At 43.0% G+C, this 20,757-nt stretch overlaps 1 protein-coding gene across 2 annotated transcripts in view; it reads left to right on the top strand.

Annotated features, from left to right (window-relative positions):
• The window catches only part of csmd3b (CUB and Sushi multiple domains 3b), a 2,718,576-nt gene that overhangs the window by 2,530,378 nt on the left and 167,441 nt on the right, over positions 1-20,757 (top strand). For both annotated transcript variants that reach the window (XM_072467431.1, XM_072467430.1), the window contains one exon: positions 2,082-2,270. In XM_072467431.1, the coding sequence (XP_072323532.1) occupies positions 2,082-2,270 (189 nt within the window). The remainder of the gene's footprint in view (positions 1-2,081; positions 2,271-20,757) is intronic.

The following is a 20,757-nucleotide window of genomic DNA, read 5'->3' on the forward strand; positions in this document are numbered from 1 at the left end:
ATTATTGATTGATATCTTTCCAACCAACTTTTTAAAAGAAAGTGTTTGTTGCGCTGAAAACGATACAGATTGAAAATTAGGAATTTTATCTCCTCAAGTTGCAGTCTTAAATGCCAATATAAATAGGGTCCTTGGCTTGCTTAGGATAGGGCATCAGTGGTGGCTAATTTAAGGGTTCATTGACCAGAAGTGTATGATGCTGTTTGCCTGACTCATGACACCCCTGCCCCACCGCTCCTCCATCCTATTTTTCTGTTGGCAGAATTCAACTTGCACAACTAAATTCAATTTAATACATGAATTTGGAGGCTTGTATAACAAAACTCTGAAAAGATAGAAATTCCAAAATCAATGGCAAGATGCAAACTATAAATTGTACATGTTGCAGGAAATAAATAGCAGTTGAATGTCTCATTCACAGCCTATCTAACCTTCGGAACATTGCAGCTATGTGACAGACTCGATAATCAATAAAGGCAAAGTATTTCCTGCTATCAGTCACATAAAGGTTTATGAGCTCAGACGTAAACAAAATTACTATCATTTCCAGTCACACAATGCAGAGGTTTTTAGTTCCTTATTATTGGCTCAGTTATCTACAATACTTCATTGATCTTCCACCTGTAATTTTGATTGTTTATATACTTGGAAAGAAAAATACAACATTTTTTTGGTTTGGGATAACGTTAGTAAATGTTGATATCGTGAGCCTGATAGTGAAGGGAGTAAGTAGAAGCCACATTAATGTTTGCAATGGTTTGATTGCGGAAGCATCCTGCATATAATATGGCTCTGCTTATGAAAATAATTTACTTTCACTGGCCTGAATAGATGCTTACAGGTATTTCTCCTGATTATGTTCATTATATTCACCCTTAAATTAGGCACCGCTTGTCAGGATTCACAGTTCCTCGAAAAAAAATCAGTCATCAAGTGACACAGGACACATAGCCCTCAGAAACAAAAGGGTCAAGGTTTAATACATCTGACTCATTACGCCTAATGAGCGACTAAACATTATTGAATAAAATCTCAGTATTGTCATGTGAGAGGACCTTTAGGAAATGGGTGTTTACTACTGCAGTGATGTCAGAGAGTGGGTGGAGCTGGGCTGTCTGTCAGCTTTTTACTTTTGTTTTTGAGCAGGCTGCAGGGTGTGTTTTAGTTTTGTTTTCAGTGTGGGAGCTGAAGCAAGGCAGAGCAGCTGTACTGTTCATCTCTCTGCCATCAAATTACTATCTCTTGATAATTTGGTGAATTCAGAATTATAAATGTTTTCAGTAGTGACTTTAACCTGATGTGCTCCTGGTAAAAGGTGTTTTAAGTCGCATGGATGTTAAAAAGGAAAGCTTAAAGGATTACTTAGTGTTGCAGTCTTTGGGGGTTGTATTTGAATTAATGGTTGCTAAGATGTTCACTGTATGTTTTAAAAAGGTTAACTTGAGTTCATAGAATAAACATTGTTTTGCTTTAAAAAATACTTTTCCATTTCTGCTGTACCACACCTGTAGAGTGGGCCGTGTGCTCCCCATTCCACAATCTATTAAAAGTTGTGGGCCAGGTGAACTCCACGATACACCTTGTATCATGCATTATGTTGGCAGGATGAAATGTGAGAGTTTTATAAACATTGAAAATTCTTTCCTCCAGTCATTAATGTGAGCGCAAAGGTTACTATGCAGAAACCCATTTTACACTCACACAGGCAATAGGGACTGAAGGAAAGTAAATCCAATTGTGTGTGCTCTTCTCCATCACTGCCGTGAATTCCTCAATAAAGAATTGACTAAAGGCCTGAATACATGAGAAATTTCTTGAACCTTCCACCCGCACCCAACAAAATAATAAATCATTACTTTACAGTGCGTGCAGGCCATATACAAGAAAGGTTTAATCAAAATCAATGAAAACGCTATTAGAGTAAATCGTTGTAAGCATTTGGATTTTAATGCATTTAAAATACGTTATCCTCTCGGTCTATCTGTAGTTCTCATTTGGCTTATTCAAAAGAGTAAGAATCCATAAAAGATGTCTGTACCTACTTAAAGGGAATTTCTGTTTGTTTCTGTTTTTATTTTCAGTGCTGTGTCCAGTCAACGAGGTGCGAACTGACTCGACAGGTGTCCTATTGAGCCCCGGTTATCCAGACAGCTACCCTAACTTCCAGACCTGTGCTTGGAGCATTATTGTGGAAAAGGGTTACAACATCACCTTATTCTTCGAGTTTTTCCAGACGGAGAAAGAGTTTGATGAGCTAGAGATTTTTGATGGTAACTTAAAAATTGTCATAAATGGCATTCAAGATTTATTTATTTGCACAGACCCATAGTTCCATTCTTTCAGTTATCTTTACATTCACTTCCATGCATCAGTGTAATATTTTGGTTGTAACTGAATTGTTTGCAAACTCAGACACTATAAATTTATCCAAATTATGCATCACTCAATGGACCCCATTACTTTTTAGCAAGGGACTTCCCGCATTCCAATTAGTTAATATTAAATTCTAACTGGAATGGATACTTCCTTTAATTTCCATGCGCAGAAACTTAATTAAATTATTTTCTCAACCATGGGCAGGATTCTCCGCTTGGGAGTTTATGGTCTCACGCTGGGAGCGCAAATCACAAAGCAAATTTATGCATAGCTAGGAATAAGAGGGATTCTCAAGGAAATCCCTCTATCAGGCCGCCATTTTAAGAGGGAGGCCGGATAGCAAATCCAGCCCCCCCCCCCACTCCCTACCGGCAGTGCAAATCAGCTCCCCACGCAAACCCCACATCGCAAAGCAGCCTCCCAAGCCCGCATCTCCTAAGTACGGGGGTGACTCGATCCTCTCAACCCCCCAGGGACCCCCTAAATAGGAAGACCCTCCACAGAGATCCCCTCAATATGGAGACTCCCGAGACACTCTAAATACAGACACCCTCCTCAGGAACCCTCCACATGGATCCCGAAACTGAAGGGTCCACCACAGGCACCCCCGAGAAATGAAACCCCCTTCTGGAAGCTAGAGAGCAGTCCAGACAGGGGCAGTGAAAATAAGTAACTCACCTAGAAGGACCATGTGTCCATTCTTGGAAAGAGAACAGCTGTGACCTGTGTTTAAACCCCTCAGATCTCTTAGCTGCAAGCCATTCATTCATTTCTCATCATGGGCTGTGATTGACACCTTCCACAAAACAGATGTTAGCCTTGCTTCATTCATCTTCTTCACTCTATGTGCTGTAACCACAATGTTTACAAACATTAACCACATCGAAGAGGTTAAGTGCATTCCAATCACGCCCCTTCACACTTGAACGATTTTGCTGAAAATTGACAGCACTTAACTCTTTTTGATGTGGTTGATGTTTGTAAACATTGTGGGTTATAGCGATGGCGGGGTCTGGTAAGGGATGTGTCGTCATCGTAGGGGAGGAGGGTGGCCCTTGGTTGGACTTTGGAGGTAACTCCCTTAAGGAGTTTCCCCTTGACCCATGGCAAGGTCTATATGTTATGTTCATGTTTCGTAATAATCTGTGGTGATCCATATCCACGTGACTCCCGGCCTGGAGGACCGGAACATTGCGAGGGCCCGGAGACTCTGGTGCTGGACCTGCTAAATGGATTCAAATGGGTCATTAGCATCCATTAGCATCCTTCCACTGGCACACTGGTGAGAACCCCGATCCTGCTGCCAGACAGGGGCCGGAGCATAGTGGTCACTTTGGCACCTGGTGCGGACCTCGATTTCAGCCGGACACCCAATTTTCCACTCATTTGCGATTCGCGTTGCTGACGTCACGGGGCGGAGAATTCAGGCACATGTCAAGATAAAAATCTGATTAGAAACTTTAACTGATTAGTTTATCAAGGGTTGGTTCTCTAGAGGATCGCTAAAGTTGTAACATGCAATATATACATTTGGAAAAAATCTCTTTGTAAACCATAGAGTCATAGAGATTTACAGCATGGAAACAACCCCTTTGGCCCAACATATCCATACTGCCCAGTTTTTACCACTAAGCGAGTTCCAATTGCTCGCATTTGGCCCATATCCCTCTGAGCCATATAACTGTCCAAATGCTTTTTAAAAGATAAAATTGTACCTGCCTCTACTACTGCCCCTGGCAGCTCATTCCAGACACCTACCACACACTGTCTGAAACAAATGCTCCTCTGGACCCTTTTCTGTCTCTCCACTCTTACCTTAAACCTACGCCCTCTAGTCTTACACTCCCCCACCTTTGGGAAAAGATATGTTGACTATCTACCTTATCTATGCCCCACATTATTCAATAGACCTTTTTAAGATCACCCCTAAGCCTCCTACGCTCCAGGGAAAAAAGTTCCAGTCTATCCAACCTCTCCTTATACTCAAACCATCAAGTCCCGGTAGCATCCTTGATAATCTTCTCTGCACTCTTGCTAGTTTAATAATATCCTTTCTATAATAGGTGACCAGAACTGTACACCATATTCCAACTGTGGCCTCACAAATGTCCCGCACAATTTCAACAAGACATCCCAACTCCTGTACTCAATGTTCTGACCAATGAACCAAGAATGCTGAATGCCTTCTCCTCCACACTGTCCACCTGCGACTCCACCTTCAAGGAGCTATGAACCTGTACTCCTAGATCTCTTTGTTCTGTAACTCTCCCCAACACCCTACCATTAACTGAGTAGCTCCTGCCCCGATTTGATTTACCAAAATGCATCACCTCACATAAATTAAACTCCACCTGCCATTCATCGGTCCACTGGCCCAATTGATCAAGATCCCATTGCAATCCTAGATAACGTTCTTCACTGGCCACTAGGCCACCAATCTTGGTGTCATTTGCAAACTTATTAACCATGGCTCTTAAAAATCATTAATATAAATAACAAGTAACAGTGGACCCAGCACTGACCCCTGAGGTACACCATTGGTAACAGGCCTCCAGTTTGAAAAACAACCCTCTATAACCACTCTTTGTCTTCTGTCATCAAGTTAATTTTGTATCCAATTGGCTACCTCACCCTGGATCCCATGAGATGTAACCTTATGCAACAATCTACCATGTGGTACCTTATCAAAGGCCTTGCTAAAGTCGATGTCAACTGCACTGCCCTCATATACCTTTTTGGTTACCTCTTCAAAAACACAATCAAATTTGTGAGACATGATTTTCCACTCACAAAGCCATGCTGACCATCCCTAATCAGTCCTTGCCTCTCTAAATGCCTGTAGACCCTGTCTCTCAAGAGTACCTCTGACAACTTAGCTACCACAGACGTTAGGCTCACCGGTCTGTAGTTCCCAGACTTTTCCTGCGGCCCTTCTTAAACAAAGGCACAATATTTGCTACCCTCCAATCTTCTGGCCCCTTACCTGTGGCTGTCGACAATTGAAATATCTCTGCTGGGAAACATTTCGTCAGGTCCCGGGGACTTATCTACCTTGATGCACTTTAAGACTTCCAGCAGCTCCTTCTGTAATATGTACACTTCTCAAGACATCACTATTTATTTCCCCAAGTTCCCTAACAGCCATGCCTTTCTCAACAGTAAATACCGATGAGAAATATTCATTTAGGATCTCACCTATCTCTTGTGGATCTGCACATAGTTGACATTATAGATCATTAAGTGGCCCTACTCTCTCCCTAGTTACTCTATTGCCCTTTATGTATTTGTAGAAGCTCCTTGGAATCTCATTTGCCTTATCTGCCAAAGCAATCTCATGTCTCCTTTTTGTCCTCTTGATTTCTCTCTTAACTCTACACCAACAACCTCTATACTCGTCAAGGGATCTACTTAATCCCAGCTGCCTATGTATGTCATATGCCACCTTCTTTTTGAACAGGGCCTCAATATCCCGAGTCATCCAGGGTTCCCTACTTCTACCAGCTTTGCCCTTTACTCGAAAAGAAATGTGCTTACCCTGAACCCTGGTTGGCACATTTTTGAAAGCCTCCTACTTACCAGCCGTCCCTTTGCCTGTTCAAATTCTTTGAACTTCATAAAATGTTCAAAGAAGGTAAGCAGAAATTATTTATCGCAAGCCACATCTCCTGCAGAGAGACCATTATGATGGTGTATTCATTGCAATTTTGATTTGTTTGAATTTTCATAATTCTAATCCCTAAAGTGCAGAGAAGAAAGGAAAATAAATGTCATTGTGTGATGCCTGTGTCTTCACTTACTGCAGTTTACACAGGATTGATAAAGTCATCTAAACTCTCAAATCATTATGTGCAGACATTTAATAGCCTGAAGCCAAATTTAAAAGAGCTAACTTATCATCTGCACCTTGGAATATCTTGCACATTCCACTGCCAATCTCCCACAATATGATGGCTTAACCCCAGAAAGTCTGCCAGGATATGTGGAAGATTGCAGTTTACCAAGATTGGAAGCTTGCCAATTTTATTTTCATACCAATTTCCTGCACAATTGAATTAAAGTTGTGCCAGAGTCAAATTTAATTTTTGTAAAAAGTGGTGCATTGGCCTCATTCATTCAACGGTACTTTTACATTATTATTGATCAGGCCATCATATTCTTTGTTATAGTAACCCTGTCAGAACTCTGTGGAAGTTCCAACCTGGCAGCTTTTAGGTGTACTTGCGAGGACAGATGGGGCCTCAGTTCCATCTAAAAACAGCACCTCTGACAACGGAGTATTATCTCCGAATTGAACTGACGTATCAACAGAGGCTATGCGGTCAAGTCCTTGGTTGCAACTTGATCTCACACCATGTCTTAGAGGTTTGAATGCTGCCACTGACCCTAGGTTGATAAATTAATGCATTAATGATTGTAGCTGTTATTTAATAGATAGTTTCTGGGCATTGTTGAAGAGTTCATAAAAATGATGGGTGACGAGGCAATAGAATATGGCAATATATCTGGATTGTCACACAAGGAATTGCATTGTGAAACTTAACATGCATTTCCTGTTGCAACAAACATCAAATCAAATCCGACTCATAATCTGAAGACCATTTCCTCTAAACTAAACTTACATTTGAAATCCTTTGTTAAAACTGCATTAGAACAGGGCCGACACTTGAAATGTACCTAATTGGCGGTGAAGCAGCTTGGGATGTCCTGAGCTCATGAAAGGCACTATATAAACACAAGTCCTTTGTCTCTATTGTCAGAAAAATGTCTTGCAAATTTTATTTGACAATAACCAGATTGCATTTGTAGGAAGATACAAGAACCATTCTTGTCATCATTAATACATCATTTGACAGAATGTAAGGATAAGCTGATATTTTTGCTTATCCAATAGACACAATGCTGGAGATCCTAGCATTTGCACCATTTTAGTGAGGAAAGGTATTCCATAAGAACGGAGTACTGTTGCCTTCAGCTTCCTTCCCTGCATTTGATACCAGCTAAAAATGGGGATCAAAATGAAAGGTCAGACGTTTTCAACTGAACAAATATAATGGTCTGATAGCTGTCCCATTATTCAGTAGGAGTACAAGTAGATTTTTCTTGTTTGAATTGTGAGCGTTTTTCTATGGATGTATGGAATTTTCTCGTTTGCTTTGTGCCTGACGTCCAATTTTCTTCCCACACCAATTTCAGCTTGGCCATTTCAATGTAGACACATAATTCAGATATATTGAAAATGCTGGGTAATGGTTGAGAGAGGTAATTCTTTCCTACCCAACATATAATGAGTACATTATGGTTTGTGGAGTTATGTGAAACTTTGTTCTGAGTACAGATGAGATAAGTTATGATAGAATAGAACTGTTCTTATCCTAATTTGAGATTTCAATGGGACCTGAGAAAACAATTACATATTTGCAATTATAGAAAGATAAACAATATGAGCAACTTCCTACATTAAGCTTTCTGTTCAACTACATTTAGAACACTTTACAGAAACACATTTCTGCATGTGTTAAAAGAGTATTTCAGATGTACATTTTCTCTGCAGTGAACAGTATGATCGTTTAGCTCTGATAGGTTTTGAAATGTGTGAGTTTTTATTACTTGACAGCATCCTTAATTGATCGTACATCTCTATGGGATGTCATGTTGAGTTTTAAGCAAGTATGAATCCAAAGTAAAATTGATCTTTTTAAAGATTGGGGGCTAAATAGCCACAAGAAAATTAGTTTAAAAGATAGGACTGTGGAGATGCAGTGACAAACATTGAAGTAGAATTTCATAACACTCAGCAAAGATGCATTCTGTTGAGAAAGAAAGACTCTTGGAGAAGGATGCACCACTAGTGACTAAAGAGATAAAAGACACTGCAAAAAACATACAATTCTGCAAAGGTTGATGGTTGGTCAGACAATTGGGTCAGAATTTTTAAAACAGCGAGGAATGACTAATCAGTGCTTTTCTGACTAAGAAATGGAATGTTGTTAAATTTGCTGAGAGAAAAATTAGTCATAAGAATGACTGTGCCACGAGCACGTGATTATGAGAATGTAAGACCATGAGAATGACTAACTGGCAGCAACATAGCACTGCTGCCTCATAGAGCCAGAGACCCCCGTTCGATTCCGTCTCTGCGTGGGTTTCCTTTGGGTGCTCCAGTTTCCTCCCACAGTTCAAAGATGTGCAGGTTAGGTGAATTGGCCATGATCAATGCATCAGGATAGATTGGGGGGGGGGGGGGGGTGCTCTTTCGGAGGGTCAGTGCAGACTCATTGGACCCAATGGCCTCATTCTGAACTGTAGGGATTCTATGGGTTCTAATAAGTATGAGAGAAAATTAGCTAGAAATATAAGAACTTATAATAAGCGTTTCTACAAATATTTAAAAAGTAAAAGCGTAATCAAAGGGAGCTTTGGTCCTCCCAGAGAATGAGAATGGCGAATCAGAAATAAGGAAATGGCAGAAGCGTTGAAAAGATATGTTGTGTCTTCTCTGCAAAAGAGATAAATAACATCCCAGGAATACTTGTAAACAAGGGAGGGAGGAACTTGAAACAATTGCAATCACCAGGGAAAGCGTCCTGAGAGAATATACAAGGCTGACAGGTCCCCAGGATTGGATGATATCCATCCAAGGGTCTTAAAAGAAATGGAGATAGTAGATGCATTGTTTGCGATTTTCCCAAATTCCCTAGATTCTGGAAAGATCCCATCAGATTTGAAAATAGAAAATGTAATTCCTCTGTTCAAGATACAAGAGAGTCTGAAAACTGGAGACTAAAAGCAAGTAAACTGAACATATGTAAGAAAAATGCTAAAATTTATTATTGAGGAGATTATAGCAGGGAACTTAGAATATATTAATGTAATTGGGCAGAGACAACATGGTTTTCTGAAACGTCTATTGGTTGGAGTTTTACAACAAACTCCAACCAATAGCTGTTTCAGAAAACCATGTTGTCTCTGCCCAATTACATTAATATATTCTAAATTCCCTGCTGTAACCTCCTTAATAATAGATTCTAACTGGCATCTTCCGCTCCTGTGAAAGTCAATGGACGTTCAGTTGGCCCACCACATCCCTCACAGCAGATCCCTCCAGCCAGGGCCAGAGAATCTTGGCTTTGTGTTTGACTAATTTATTGGAGTTCTTTTGGGAAGTGACAATCAACATGGATAAAGAGAATCTGTGGATGTAGTGTACTTGGATTTTCAAAAAGCATTTGATAATGTGCCACATCAACATTTTTACACAAAATGAGAGCTCATTGCGGAGCGAGCAACATATTAGCATGGATAGCAGAGAGTAAGAGATACATGTATCATTTTCGGTTGGCAAGCTGTAACTAATGGCGTGTCACAGGGAACAGCGTTGGGGACTCAACTATTTACAGTCAGTTACTTGGATGAAGGGATGGAATCTATGGTTGTTAAATTTGTTGATGACACAAAGATAAATGTCAGAGCAGGCTGCAAAGAGATGTAGGTAGTTTAAATGAGTGGAGAAGAAGTTGTGGGAAAGTATGAACTTGTCCACTTTGGCAGGAAGAATAGAAAATAATTATATTGTTTAAATGGAGAGAAATTTCAAAATTCTACAGTATAGAGGGACCTCAGTGCCCTGATACATGAATCAAAAAGCTGGTATGCAGGTACAGCAAGTGGTTAAGGAGGCCAATGGAATGTTAACATTAATTGCAAGGGAAATCGAGTATAGAAGTAGGTATTGTGTATAGTTTTGGTTTCCTTACTTAGGATATAATTACATTCGAAGCAGTTTAGAGAGAGTCCACTCTCCTGGCTCCTGGGATGATGAGTTTATTTTATGAAAAAAGATTGGGCAACATGGACATGAAGATTAGTAGAATGAGAGATAATCTTATTCAACCTAATGATATCCTGAGGGGATCTGACCGGGTGGACACCAAGAGGATCTATCCCCTTAAAGGCGACACTAAAAGTGGGGATACAGTTTAAAAATTAGGGGCCTAAGCACTGAAGTACCCAAAACATTACCTAAAGGAAATTTACACAAAAGCATGATCAGACAAAGGTTGACACCCAACAAATAAAGAAAACATCTGGAATGTTTTAAGGAGGGGGAGAAATCTGAAGAATCAATAGGTTTAGGGAGGCAATTCTGCGGTCTGGGCATTTGAAGGCATGATGGCCAATGGAGGACCAAATGAAGTTCGGGAGTGCAAGAGAGCGGAGTTTGTTATGGTGAAGATGGGAAAAGCAGCCTCACGAGGAATTTTGAGCTCAAAAGTGAAAATCTTAAAATCAAAGGCCAGAATCTTCCAATGATGGTGTGGCCTCTTTGTGGGTGATCTTTCAAGGGCCACATGACCCACCCTGAACCTATGGAGAAGGAGCATGTGAACCTGCACCTATGTGGTGTCAGGCAAGTATCCGTGTTCTGTGGGATCTTCAGAGTAAACCGAGGAGTCGAAGGAACTTGCCCTGTATTGGAGTTTTGTTGATCTGTAAATATAAAGTTCTTCCTTTGTTAATAACTCTCCATTGCGATTTAACACTGCCCTGTTGTATTACCTTGTGCTACAACATTGGCGATGAGAATACATCAATTCAGTTAAAAGGAAAGTCGTTGACTTTTAGAAGGGGGGAAGAATGGCCTCTCAATGTCATACAGAAAGGTAAAGAATCAACCACAGTTGAATAGCTATGCCACTATTCGAGAAATTCAATAAATTTGATTTGGAGTTTGAAAGTTGGGATGATATGCAGAAAGTCTTTGATACTTTTGTGCTGCCAATGGAATCATGGCAGAAGACTAGCAAAAAATTATATTACTCACAGTTTATGACCCACAATCAAAAGGCTCTGGACACTAGGTCCATTGATCAGATAGTGCAACTAGTGAGAGAGCACTACAATCCCTGGCCACCCATTATAATGCAGTGCTATAAATTCCATTCAGCCATTTGAGATCCTGAGAAACAGTACCTGCCTTTCTAGCCAGCCTTTGACAGATGTCTGAACATTGCAAATTTGATCCATCTCTCAGAGTGATATGATACGTGACCAATTGGTCTGCAGTATCAATAACTTCAACATTCAGAAAAAGCTGCTGGCAGAAACCAGAATACCCTTAGATAAAGTGGTTGAATTGTCTCAAGCTACAGAAAGTGCTAAACAAAGGACTTTTGAACTGCAAGGTGTGCAAAGCTAGGTACCTAAGTTATGGCGGGAAATGGCGACTGCTCGAAGTAACCATAGTGAGGGTGCAGCAAGAGCCCGAGAAAAGAAAGAATGACAACCAGTCACAGTGTCCAAAGGCTTGTTATTGTTGTGGAGGAGACCATCCCAAAGACAGATGCAAACGTAGAGTTCATTTGTTTCCAAGGTAATAGAAAAGATCACATACAAGTCAGAACCGAGTCAGACACTTAATTCACAAAAAAAATGTCAGCGACTTCAGTGAATAATCTTGAGCATGGCCTGGAAGAGAAGTCCAAAAGTCGATAAGCTCAGTATGGTGAAGTTAAGCAAGACACCTCCCATCAAAATTGTCCTTGTTGTTAACGGTCGTCCATTAGATATGAAGGTCATTACAGGTGCTGCTTCACTATGGTAGGAGAACAGACACATAAGTATCTACAGGGAAGACTGCAACCCTTAAGCTCAGCAGCATTTTGGCAATTTTAGCCAGCTATAAAGGGAAGGCCCTGAAGATAATGGTAGGGTGTCAACATCCATATCATACCATAACCTGTCTGTCCAGTTGCCCTTAATTGTAGTAAAAGCGCAGAGACCAAGCCTCATGGGGCAAGATTGGCTGAATAGAATCAAGATCAATTGACTGGAGATATTCAGCATCACGGAAGTACAAAAACGTCTGTGTAAATATCAAGACATTTTTCCGAGAGAGCTAGGGTGCATAAAAGGGGTGCAGGCCAAAATCTACAGTCAGCCAGGTACATTACCTTTTTTTTGAAGAGTCCAAACGGTGCTCTATGCTCTCCACCAAAAAGTTTAAGTAGAGTTGAAATGTCTGGAAGATCAGGATGTAATTACACCAGTAGTTTTCGGAGTGGGCAGCACCAATAGTGCCAGTGTTAAAGCTGGACCGCACAGTAAGGATTTGCAGCAATTATAAGATGACTGCGAACAAGGCTGCAAGAGTACTTGATGTCCTATTCCTAGGAGAGAGGATTGCCAGGAGGCCTCATGTACATTAAATTGAATCAAAGTAAGGCATACCAGAGCTTGAATCGGAGGAAGAAATTCGTCATCATTAACATGTACAAAGGCTTGTTCTAATATATGAGATTACCCTTCAGTATTTCATCTGCCTGCGCTCTATTACAGCGCACGATGAAGAGTCTTTTACAGAGAATCCCAAAGGTTGTTGTCTATCTTGACAATGTCTTAGTAATGGGGGTAACACCGAAGAACCTTGTGCCAATTTGGAAGAAGTTCTCAGGAAATTCAAAGAAGTTGGTATCTGCCTGAAGTGCGAGAAATGCATATTTCAGGACGATAAGGCCACACATTTAGGTTTCAAAGTTGATGCAAAAGCTAACATCCACTCGAGAACAACTAAAAGCGTTAAATGTGGTGCCAGCACCAAGGAATGTGACTGAGCTGAAGTCCTTTTTAGGGACAGTCAACTATTATGGCCATTTTTTACCCAACGTGTCTACAATTTTGGAGCCCCAGCACCAGCTGTTGAAGAGGCATCAACGATGAAAGTGGAAAGATTCCCAGAGAAAATCGTTTGACCAAGTGAAACAGGCTTTACAATTGTTGACCTTATTTGTCCATTTTAACCCAGACAAACCATAATAGTCACGTATGATGCATTACTTTATGGCATAGGGGTGGTACTCTTACATAAGGTGAAAGATGGCGTGGAGCAGCCGTCACCTTTACTTCCAGAACTTTATCGGATGCCGAAAGTATTTACAGATATTTTGGCAGTCATTTATACTGTAAAAAAAATTCCATCAATATATTTCTGGCTGCCACCAAAGACTCAGACCAAAACCGTTATTTGGCCTTTTCCACAAGGAAAAAAACGGTTCGCCGATCGCGTTGGCCACAGTACAAGAATATTCATTAGTGTTGATTGCATGTTCTGATACTTTCTGACACAGACCAGGGGCGGGATTCTCCGACCCCCCACCAGCACGAGTTGGTGCATGCGCAGGACTGCCAGTGTGTTCTGGCGCATGCGCAGAACCGCCGCCGTGTTTCCTACGCATACACAGGGGGTTTCTTCTCCGCGCCATCCATGGCGGAGCCTTACAGAGGCTGGCGCAGAGGGAAAAAGTGCCCCCACGGTACAGGCCCACCCGCAGATCGGTGGGCCCCGATCGCGGGCCGGACCACCATGGGGGCACTCACCCCCCCGGGGTCGTATCCTCCCGCACCCCCCCCCCCCCCCCCGAGGACCCCGCTAGACGGCCAACAAGCCAGGTCACGCCAGGATGGACCATGTCCATGCCACGCTGGTGGGACTGGCCGGAAATGGGTGGCCGCTCAGCCCTTTGGGGCCCGGAGAATTGCCGGGGTGGCCGCTGCCAATGGCCCCCGACCGGTGCGGCGCCATCCCCACCCCCACCCGAAAACCGGTGCCTGAGAATTCGGCAGCCGGCGGCGGGGCGGGATTCACGCTGCTCCCCGCCGATTCTCTGACCCGGCAGGGGGTCGGAGAACCCCGCCCAAGATATCTGAGCCTCCATTCCACAGAAGATCGTCCTGGCTCTGAATTTGCTCATCACTCTGCTCATTTTGTCGGCCCATACCACGATGGTGACAGACAGGAACCCGGTTTCATCGAAGGTAAAAAGAATGATTCTCACCAGCTGGCATTTTGATAAATCAGAGCAAGTCAGGCCTTACATCAAGCCGAGGGATGAAATTACCTATGAAGACAGGATTCTATTGAAGGGGTGCTAGTGATAGTGCCACCCCTAGGGCGACAAGCACTTATCCAGGAGTGGCTGAGCACACAACCTGGCCAAACCAAGATGACTATGTTGGCTAGGAGCTACATTTAGTGGTCCGGTATGGACAGAGAAATAGAGGGTGGGATTTTCCAGCTGTTCACGCCGGCAGGAAATTCCGGTCCCACGCCAGCGACGAGGGGTGCAGTCAATGGGAAATCCTGTTGACAACGGTGTGACCAGTAGAACTCGCTGGCGGGCCACCTCCGCCGTCGAAAAACACGCGGCAGGGTGGTCTGTAAATCCCACCCAGAGAATGTAGTCAGCCGTTGCGAACATTGCCAGATGCAGCAGACCCTTCCACTTGCAAATGAACTACAGCCTCAGAAGTGGAGGGGCCATTCGTAGACAAGACTCCACATCAATTTTGCAGCCCTTAATGGGAGTGATTTTTAATTGCTGTGGATGCCCTCTTAAGATAGTTGGATATCCAACTCATGCATTGAATGACTGCATCAGCCACTGTCGACAAGTTGTGACAGGGTTTCACAATACACAACATCCAAGAAGTGATTGTTTCTGAAATTGGCTCCACTTTCACAGCCGAGGAGTTTCAACTCTTCATCATATTTAACAGCAAACCTGTACAGCAAACAGTACACCTTGAATATGTGTGCAGGAGGTTCAGTACTAAGATCTCCAGTTATACACTTGGATTTTAAAGGAGAGTTTGACTATATGGTTATATATCAAAGAAAGTTCTAACCCAAGGGAATATTCAGCTTATCATTCAAGCTAAGATCCTAGAGATCAGAGAATCTTCCTTTTCCATCATTTGTGATGCATAGATGGACATCCCTCGTCCATTTCCTTTTTAAATTATATGTCTGAGGGATGTTTTGTAACCTGCCTGAATGCTAAATTATTTTAAAACAAACATCATTCTTTTAATTTAGGGAGTGGAATAACGTCAAACGTGAAAACAATCCCCAGATGGCATTGCAATTCACTTGCATCAAAGGCGTTTGGACTTAGGCTTTAGGCAGAAAAATAATGTAATTTAAATGCTAATTACAAACAGAAGTTCATGGAGGCAAGGACATTTTGTTTACAGAATACATAACCAAATAGGCAAACTTTGTGAATAATTTTGGCCACACTGAAAGTATTTTGTCGCATTGTGCATTTAATTTTCAGGAACAGTTCAAATACAGCATGATGCTGGTCAAAATGCTTATTTGTGAATAATTTTCAATTACAGTGGCACAAGTTTCACCATTAATGCAGCTCAGAGCGTCTCATCAGACCCGCCCACCTTAAGAAATTTTCTCAAATTTAACATCCCTACAATATTATTTTTAATCGTTTCCGAATTAGTAATTTTCATGAAATTCTCAGTCCTGTCCCATTGTGCTTGTCTTCCCTCTCAACCAAAGAAACTTACTGGGAGGAATAGTGTGCCCCACCCCTGGAGTTTGGTGGCAAGAGGGTGCAAGGTGGGATCTTCATCACCTTTCCACCTCTACCTGATTAAGTCTGGGGTTAGGTTTCATGACAGCCTCCCTGCCCAGAGCAAACTAAGGCCCTTAAGTGAGCAAGTAATGCCCACTTCAGTGCATCACCCTACTGCTGCAAGTATTCATCCAACAACAGGCAGGGATGTCGCCATGTGCGAATCCTGAAAAACTAACCCTAATTGGGTTTGCTTGAAGACTCCCAGGAGTGGGCCTTCTATATGTCTGGTTGAGGGATCTGTAAATAGAGGGAGGTTATTGGGATGGGGTGGGGAGGAATGCCGTTGTTTAAAGTCACACCCTTCCCTACTACTATCCTACCTTCATTTATCTTTTGCCTGCGGTCCCTAACTGATCCTGGATATCTGGTGGTTGCATTGACAGCTCTCGCTGCCGCTCCCTGCAATAGAAACCTGCTGGCTTCTGATTGCCTTGCAGCTCTCAGGGGGCCAGATGTCCACCCCAGGGCTCCTTAATTATGGGGACGTTCGAGAGCGGCCACTGAAGTGTCTGTAAGGCACTTCCTCATCAAGGGCCAAATCAGGGCTCACACCAGCTTTCTTGCTGGCAGTCAAGATCCCTGTCACCTGGATTAAATTCCACCAGTCACACTGTAACAAATTTGACTTGTGGAAGTGAGATTAAATCTTTCTGTTTGCTCATCTTTAATAATCCTGAATACACTTTGTTCTATCATTACTAAGCAGCTTTCAGTCTGCAAAAGATAGACATGGAGGACCTTCATGGACAAAAAGAACAAGCAGCAATATGAATCTGACATATTACAAGGAGAATATTTCAAACTCAAACTTGGGAGGGTGGAGGAAGGAGATATTGGGCAGGATTCTCCGCTTGCTAATGCAAAAATTATATTCGGCGATTGGGCGGAGAATCCCTTTTGATACCGAAATCGGGGGCGGCGTATGTTTTTGGATGCTCCAAAACGACATCATCGGTGAGTACGCTGCATGCTGTTGGGATGGCCTCAGGACGTCACTTGAAGGCCCTCCCCCGATGCTCTGCCTCCGATGGGCCGACTTCCAGATGGAATGGGACACGTACTCTGAGTTTTCATCAACCTCGCATGGCGGTTGCGGACTGTGTCCAGCATCACCACACTCGGAGGGGGCGGGGGGGGGGGGGGGGGGAGCGGGGGAGCCCTTGCTGGTGGGGCTTCGGCGGAGACTTGAGGGGGGGGAGGGTTGGTCCGGGGTGGCGAGGGGCACTATCTGGCAAGCCGGATCCGTGCGCGTCAGGCGCCATGTTGTACGGCGCGACCGCTGCAGGTCATCTCTGTGCGCATGCCGACCACAGACTCGGCAAATCTCCAGCCGTTTCTGTCAGGATCGCCGGGGTTTTTACATGGCATGGCTGCGAGCCCCACCGGCCGGAGCATCAGTGTGAGGGTGCCACCGACCTTTTCATCGTAAAACTAGACACTTCCTCCGGACATAGACTCAAAATCGGAGAATCCAGCCCTAAATCTTTAGCGTGAAAGAGCTTGGATTGTTAAGGGAAAGAATATTGATTCTAAAAACATAATATTTTTGAATATTGGGGGAAATACCTGGTTGAGGTTTTCTCCATATAATATGTCAATTTTATATTGTGAATAGGATTCAGCTTTTACTTCACCTATTTTCTTTATGATGTGTCAAACAAAATCATGGCAAGGAATTTTCTTATTGGCGTTCCACAGTTAAATAATGCAAGGACTTCCGCAGTTGCCCACCGAATAAGAAACACATGTCACAGTGTGGTTTATGACATACAGACCAAGAGGTTTCAGCTTCAATCCACAGTGCCATGCTGCTAGAGGTACAGACATTGCAAGTTTCTTTTGTGTGAAAGAAAAGTGGAGAAACGTCAGCCAGACTGCCCCCTCACTCCTGATTATACTGGAATGACCCTTGTTGGAAAATCAACGTGTGTGAAATAAATAACAATATTTTCCATTTAATTTGCAGTGGGATTGCTCCTGAGTTCTCCGCTTAAGGAGTTAAGTCTCAAGTTGGGAAAACAGGGATACATATATAGATCCTTTTTTGTGTGTAGAGTGAGGCCCAGGTTTGATGACAAGGGGAGATAATTTAAATGATGCGAGTGGGTTCCCAAAATAGTAAGGTATACCTAAGCCTGACAGGAGACTGGAAATACTACCATCATGGCTGCCCCTGGAAAATAGCTGCAGCACATCTGTCTTTTCCCTTTGGGAAGGGAACTGAAGAGCGCTGTTAACATCTGGAAGATTATCAGGAGTACAGTTATGACCTATGAAAATAACCCCCTCCCGAACCCACACACACACACTCCCCCCCCCCCCCCCCCCACCCTCCCCACTCCCACCCAACCCCCCAGCCCTGTCCAGGTGTGTTCAGATTTCACAAACTAAGTTTATTCTTACCCTCCTATATTTTCCCTCATCAGCAACTAGAACTTGCAATTTGGGAATCCCCTGTCCTAAACATAACCTCTCTCTTATACACCTCCTTTCATTGGGGCATCCAGCTTAAACAAAGACCAGTGGAAACTAGCAGGAAAGCGGGACAAGAAGGACACGAATTCCGACCTAATTTCCACCTCTTCCACTGCACATCTACTGACGTTATTACTGAGATTTGGGTAATGAAGTATTGCCAAGTAGCTGAGTAAGTTCCTTAATCGATGAGGATCTGTTTTATTTTGTTCAGAGTGGAAAACATATAAGAATGGTGTGATCGTTATCGAGTATCTTTTCCTGATCCTTGGTTTCATTGAGTACCAATCTCCTCAAGAGTAAAAATCAGGACAATGGGGTTAATACCTAGGGCTGGATTCTCCATTTTTGGGACTATGTCCCCACGCCGTTGTGAAAACTGTGGTCTTTTACGCCAGGAAAACTGGCGTCCAAACGCCACAGATTCACCGTCTTGCAGGAGCTAGCAGGCAGCTGTCGTAGAGCTAGCTGCCGATACAGCCTCTGCACTTCCGGTTCAGAGGCCGCGCATGCGTATGGCGGCGGCCTCCAGCGGCTGCGCAGTGCACCATGACGGACTCAGCACTCGGGCCTCGACCGCCGAAGTAGTGCCTCACGTCGGCTGCTCGCCCACCCCGGACGGCCCGCACACATAGCCCCCAGTCCCGAATGAGGCCCCACCCCTGCCCTCTGATCGGCCCTCCCCCAACTGTGGTGGCCCCGGATTGAGTCCGCAGCTCCCATGCGAGGTTCCCGAATGGCAGGACCATGTTACAATCACGCCGTCGGGAATTCGGCCGGTCAGAGATGGAGAATAGCCTTTGAAATGCAAAACTTTCAGCTTTCTGCTGCAAAAAAGAGGACGTGAAAGCACCTGGCTCCTTTTGATGTGGTGAGGAGCTGTCAATCGTAGCAAGAGCATTTATAAACATTGAGTTTATCCTCAAAGCAGGGTAATTGAGATGTATTCAAGCGTGAAGGAAAAGAGAAAGAAAGAAAGCCCGCTAAGCAGCTGTGTCCGGACCAATATATCTGTCAATCAGTGGCTGGAGCAATGTTTTGTTGTGGAAAATTAAATGGAAAATTTGATTTCAAAGGCTATCCAGAAATTTGAAGTCCTTTGACGTTTACTTGGCTTTCAAGGAAGCCTCTGACACTTATGACAGCTGCTTTAAATACTTTGTCTGAAATAGCAGGGAAGTGTAAGTGAAAATGCCATCATTTTTTACTCTCCAGCCTGGACTGCTCTTAAGATTTCATAGAATCAGAGAATTTACGGTGCAGAAGGAAGCCATTCGGCATTTTGAATCAGCACCAGCACTTGGAAGGAGCATCCTACCCAAGTTCACACTATCACCGTAACCCAGTAACCCCACCTAACCTTTTTTTTGGCACTAAGGGCAATTTTAGCATGACCAATCCACATAACCTGCACATCTTTGGACTGTGGGAGGAAACCCACGCAGACACGGGAAGAACGTGTGCAGACTCCACACAGACAGTGATCCAAGCCGGGAATCGAACCTGGGACCCTGTGTGAAGCAACTGTGCTAACCACTGTGCTACCATGTTGCCCTTTCAGGCAGGGGTGACTGATGTGGGAGTCTCTGATGTGGGGATCTCTGATGTGGGGATCTTATTGGGGGGGGGGGTCTGATGGGGAGTTGGTCCGGTCAGCATGCGTGCTATGGGGGGGGGGGTGACCTGTTATTCGCGTGGTGCAGACGAGGATGCCATTACTTGCAGGCAATAGGGAAACCACTCCTTAAAATGTTTGCATTGCACCACTAAAACAAAACCAACACAAAACCAATGGTAGCCGCATTTTTTAAGATACGTCTGCATCTCTGCTTCGCTGTCACAGTTATTTTCAATTTTTTCTGCAATGATATTTAAGATAGAATATGTTTTAATTTGTTCTGCCTTTGTGTCACACCTATCCATTTCTTTTCTTCACGTAACTTCGAAATCTTTTGCCACGGTGGCTGCACAAAAGCAACTGAGAATTCTTTTAAAATATACTTTGCAGTGTTAATTTAGGTGTCTTTTCAGATTTTTTGGCAATTGAATACTCCCATACTAATGGAGTGAAAATCATCCCTTCATTTTTAAAGGTGACTAAATGTAACTAGAAAGTTTTAATGGAATTCTAAACAAAAAGTCACATATGCATTGCAAATCAAATAAAAACTGTTAACTTTTCATTTGATTTTATAAATTATCAAGGTCCTGAGAAATTTTTAATTTAACTAAATAAAATATACTGACCCCGAGCGAATGTGCTACAATGAGCTGGAAAGTCAGTTTAACCAGTCGCCGATACTTAATTACACCCCTTCTCTTCTGTTATCGATGTTTGTTAGAAAAGTGTTTAAGATGCCAATTTAGGAACGCTGCTTAGATGGCACATCAATAAAGAAATCTTTGTAGAATAGACAAAGCCTGTGGCTAAAATATTGACTGCTATGTTTGTAACAGATTATTGAATTCAACAAAA

Source organism: Scyliorhinus torazame, chromosome 11, assembly GCF_047496885.1.
Source record: "Scyliorhinus torazame isolate Kashiwa2021f chromosome 11, sScyTor2.1, whole genome shotgun sequence".
Classification (NCBI taxonomy): Eukaryota; Metazoa; Chordata; class Chondrichthyes; order Carcharhiniformes; family Scyliorhinidae; genus Scyliorhinus; species Scyliorhinus torazame.